Raw genomic sequence first — 4,774 nt, forward strand, 5'->3', positions numbered from 1 at the left:
TCATGACCTCGAATGATCCTCTCACCTCGCCTCTCACAGTGCTGGAAATATAGGTATGAGCCACTGTACCCAGCCCTGGGTCCTCAACGTAAGACATAGCACTGTGCCCCAACCCTCAACTCCAAGAATGGCTACATTTACCTTCTGCCTGGCACTGTTCTAAGTGCTTTACATATCTCAGCATCCCTAATAGGTTGGTATCATCTCCACTTAACAGATGAGCTGCTGGGATCTGAGGGAGTTAAGTGACTTGTTAAGGGCACAAGCCTGTTTCTGGGTGGGTCCGGACTCTTTCCCACCACATGCTGTCACTTACAGGCTGTGACTGACTTTATGCCCAGCCCCCCTCAAGGAGCTGCCTCCTGCTTTCTATTGCATAATCAATATTGACACCTGGTGTAGGGGCGCTCTACAGGTTGGGGAAGGCCTGGCCTGGAGTGAGGGATCCTAAATCCCTGCTCCTCAACATCAGGCCCTGAGTAGGCCTCTGCCCTAATGGTAGGGTAACCCACTCTCCTTCACAGCTCAGAGGTGTCAGGGTGTGTGAGGGAAAGACTAGAAAGCCTAGAGAGCTTCTTCTACCTCTCACCCCTCCTCACTCCCAGTCCTGGGCCACAGGATTTCACTCACAGCTCCTTCCACCCCCACACTTCCCCTGAAAATCTCACTGCCCTGTGACTTCTCCATGTGCCATTTCCTGTGCGTCAGACTCCCACGATCAGCTGCCCACTGCCTATGGCCCCCCCAATTCCTGACTAGAACTACACTTACCACTGCTCACCCTTCTCCTACTCTCCCCTTCTCAGAAAATGACACCACATCAGGAAACTCTGAACCACCACTAGCCCAGCGCTCCCTCTTCCCCATTCACTCAGTCACCAAGTCCCCTCAGTTTCACCACTCAAGATAGTTGTTAGACCATGGCGCCTCTCCATCCCCATTTCCCTAGGATGGGCCTTGGTGTCTGAGGCCAACCCTGCCTCATTTCCTCCTAACGCCCACCCAGGCCTTGTGCTTTGTGTACCACCACACCCAACCAAATGTACTTATTGCTTCTTTGGCTCCCAGCACTCAACTGAGCGCCCCAGCTCTTCCTCACCTGCTGGGACACTTCAGCTGACTCCAGATTGTGACGTAGGCGTTTATGTACCAGCCTTGCTCCAGGTTCAGGGCGCTGCCATACCTTCAGCCCTGCCCCGCCGCAAGCCTCATTTCCTCCGAACCCAACCCAGGCCTTGTGCTTTGTGTACCACGAAACCCAACCAAAGCTACTTTCCTGACTTGCCCTTTCGGCTCCCAGGAATCTTTATGTACTGCCCTTGCTCCAGGTTCAGGGCGCGGCCACACCCCCAGCCCCGCCCCACCGCAGGCCCAACCCAGAGGCTGCTTTCGGTTTCCCTAGCGTTCCTGGGCCCTGGACTTCAACCAGGTCTGCAAGTCCCGCCCTGATTAGCTGCCTCCCGCACCAGTCCCGGCGCCCGGTCCTAAGGCGCCTAGGTTCCTCCCCTTATTCCTGCAGGGATTGGGCCTTGCGGCACCGCCCAGGCTCGGATTGGTCCGAGGTGAGACCCGCCCCTCTGCCCACTTGGGTCTTCCGGACAGCAGAGGAGCAGTGTCCGGCCATGGCCGGGGCCCGCAGGCTGGAGCTGGGCGAGGCCCTGGCGCTGGGGTCGGGTTGGCGTCATGCGTGCCATGCTCTCCTCTACGCGCCGGACCCTGGCATGCTCTTCGGCCGCATCCCGCTGCGCTACGCCGTACTGGTGAGAAGGGGGCGCGCCCGGCCACTTTCTGCCTGAGCCCCGCACCCTCTCTGGGGGTCTCTTCTGGGGCTCCCCTGCCAATCCCTGCCTCCCCCTCTCGCAGATGCAGATGCGCTTCGATGGACGCCTGGGCTTCCCCGGCGGATTCGTGGACACGCAGGACAGCAGCCTAGAGGACGGGCTGAACCGCGAGCTGCGCGAGGAGCTCGGCGAGGCGGCGGCCGCTTTCCGCGTGGAGCGCACTGACTACCGCAGCTCCCACGCCGGGTCAGGGCCACGCGTTGTGGCCCACTTCTATGCCAAGCGTCTGACGCTCGAGCAGCTGTTGGCTGTGGAGGCCGGCGCAACACGCGCCAAGGACCACGGGCTGGAGGTGGGGCCAGCCTGGGACTCTGTCCCTTTCCCAGTTTCCTCTTCTCTACCCCAAGAAAGCATCCCTGGAGAAAAGTCTGCCCCTCTGACCTTGCCCTCTCCCCAGTTTTCTTGGTGGAGTTGAGATCGTGGTCATCTCTACTTTGAATTAGTACTGCCAACCTGGGCTTTGTGTAAAGGTCTTTCCCACCCTTTACCAGGAGAGATCCTTTCTAGAACACACTCATCCATGTCTCTCTGCTGTTCCCTGTTGACAGTGTGATAGATGATCACATTATCTAGGTGTGGCAACCTAGGTTTTATTCTTGGGGTTTGCTTTTCTTGTGTAGGAGATGTGGCCCTGCTATTTCAGGCAGGGCTAGTAGATAGATTATGTATGAAAGTGGTTCTGAAAATTTGGCAGGTAGCAGAATCATCTGGGCGTCTTGTTAAAATAGCGATTTCTCTCAGCATTCCTGCATTGGTGGCGGGGCGGGGGGAGAGGAAACCTGACAATTTGCCATTTTCAAAAGTTCCCAAATAATACTGATGCAGATAATCCGAGGACCACATTTTGACAACCACTGGTGAAAGGGTATGAATACATCTTCGAGACAGGAGCCATTAGAGGTTTAGAAGCAGATGTGGGAAAGATTAATTGATAGAGCTAGATAACATGTTTTGGGTCATTTTCCTGCAGAAGGTTGAGCCACTAGGCTTTAGTGAGGTGTGAGCCTTGGGCCTGTTTCTGCTGGAGTATTAAGGGGTGAGGCCTCTGCTCTAGAAATATCTGCTGGAGAGAGGATGGAGTTAAGGGAATGAGCCACCTGGGGCCCCAGTGTCTCCTGTCTCCTTCCTTTTACAGGTGCTGGGCCTGGTGCGAGTGCCCCTGTATACCCTGCGGGATGGTGTGGGAGGCCTGCCTACCTTCCTGGAGAATTCCTTTATTGGCTCTGCCCGGGAGCAGTTACTTGAAGCTCTCCAAGACTTGGGACTGCTGCAGTCTGGCTCTATTTCAGGCCTTAAGATTCCAGCTCATCACTAGAGGCAGCCCTCCATGGACCCATGGAAACTGAGATGAGGACCTTGGTACTAGGGAGGGAGGGAAGGACGTGGGAATGTTTTCTTATTGGACCTGAGAGATGACACATGATACCAGATTAAAAGAAGGAGAAGTGTGTACCATATGTTTTGAGCAGAGGCACCTCCAACTCATGGCATCAGGGGCAAAAATTCACAGCTCATCCCAGGCACGCTGGCAGGTTCTCAGAGCCTGCCTCCTCCCTGTTTATATGCATACAGCCTAGTAACCCCCAGGCATGCAAATATACAATCTGTAATAACACACAGCCTGACACCTTCCCCTGGTCATGTCCAGTGTAACCATGAAGTGGCATTTGTCACCATACCCTGGTCCCTGATTGCAAGGAACTTCTGAAGCAAGGGTGAGTCCTTCCCACACTCCTCCATGGCTGCCCTCCAGGGTCTAGCCCAGCTTATTTGTTAGGGAGGATAGAGAAGCAGAGGACCCCCTGTGCTTCCTGAAAATAGACTTGCTCTTGTCTTGAGTGGTGACCAAGGCAGTTGGCTCTTAAAAGGTGGGAGAACAGCCCAACCAATCCCCAATCCTTTTCTTCTGAAACTGAGCAGGAGGGGTAAGGAAGTGGCTAGGTCTCCTTGGACGGAGCACGGACATGAGACCTGTGAGTACTGGTGTCTCTCCTCCAGAGCTTTCATCTTTGGGATGCCTGAGACTCTGAGACTATCAGAAGGGAATTGACCCACCCCAGTCTAACGCTGCCCTGCCTTCACTTCATGTACATAAAGGTGGTATAAAAACATAGACTGGAGGAGGTAATCCATGGAAAGACAAAAAGAAGAGGACTCAGGACAAGTCCCTGAGGAAGCCCAATCCTAAGAGTTTGGGCAGAGGGAACCAGGCACGTTAAAGACAGAAAGTGGACTATGTGGAGTGCTTGTGAGGGTTTCACTAAAACAGAGGCAGAACTGTCCATTGAGTTCAGTAACATGAAGTGTTTGATGACTATGATGGCAGCAATTTCAGGAAGGGTGGTGTGGAAGGCAGGCTGGATTGGTTGAGTGAATGGAAAGTGGGGGAATAGAGCATGTGAGAGGTTGGCCCTAAAGGGGCTCAGGTTAATAACTAGAGTGCTGTGGAGTCAAGGCATGTTTGAGATGGGAGGTAGAGCATGCCAATGCTGATGGCAACAGTCAAGATGGTGTGATGAGAGAGGTGGGAGGGGCATGAAGAGGAGGACCCCTGAATGAGCAGAGTTCATAAGAAAGGAGGAGGGATGGGACCTTTGTAGGAAGAGACACAGCCCTGCAGCCTCACAGAGCTCAATAAAACAGAAAAGGACAAGTGTAGAAGATTAGGATGACTAAATTAATGGGGAAATGATGAAGGAGTTTGAATCTCTTCTTTGTGAAATGAAGTGAGACTATCAGCTAGATGTGGGTGGAGCACGTTCTCAGAAGGTATGAAGTAGATGTTTTCCTAGGTGTTGAAATCAGGTTGATTAAGGAAACAGCAGAAGGGCAGGGCAAGGCTGAGCTCTGAGATGGTCAGTTTAGAGTAGGATGCTGGGCACTCAGGTGTGTGTGTGTTAAATGGAGATCTGCATGCACCTGTCTTCCCTCCA

The 4,774-nt window shown here is 53.6% G+C and overlaps 1 protein-coding gene across 1 annotated transcript; it reads left to right on the top strand.

Annotated features, from left to right (window-relative positions):
* The first annotated feature begins 1,591 nt into the window (after positions 1–1,591).
* On the top strand, positions 1,592–3,460 carry LOC112617516 (U8 snoRNA-decapping enzyme). Its single transcript, XM_025374272.1, has 3 exons — positions 1,592–1,760; positions 1,864–2,133; positions 2,977–3,460. Exons 1-3 carry the CDS (start codon positions 1,623–1,625, stop codon positions 3,154–3,156), a joined length of 588 nt encoding a protein of 195 aa, XP_025230057.1. The 5' UTR covers positions 1,592–1,622; the 3' UTR covers positions 3,157–3,460.
* The last annotated feature ends 1,314 nt before the right edge of the window (positions 3,461–4,774 follow it).

This window comes from Theropithecus gelada, unplaced genomic scaffold (genome assembly GCF_003255815.1).
Source record: "Theropithecus gelada isolate Dixy unplaced genomic scaffold, Tgel_1.0 HiC_scaffold_219, whole genome shotgun sequence".
Taxonomy (NCBI): domain Eukaryota; kingdom Metazoa; phylum Chordata; class Mammalia; order Primates; family Cercopithecidae; genus Theropithecus; species Theropithecus gelada.

Coding starts and splice junctions, on each gene's coding strand:
- LOC112617516 (XM_025374272.1), top strand. CDS start 1,623: ATGGCCGGGGCCCGCAGGCTGGAGCTGGGCGAGGCCCTGGCGCTGGGG. Junction 1,761..1,863: donor CGCTGCGCTACGCCGTACTG/GTGAGAAGGGGG, acceptor CCCCTCTCGCAG/ATGCAGATGCGCTTCGATGG. Junction 2,134..2,976: donor CCAAGGACCACGGGCTGGAG/GTGGGGCCAGCC, acceptor TTCCTTTTACAG/GTGCTGGGCCTGGTGCGAGT.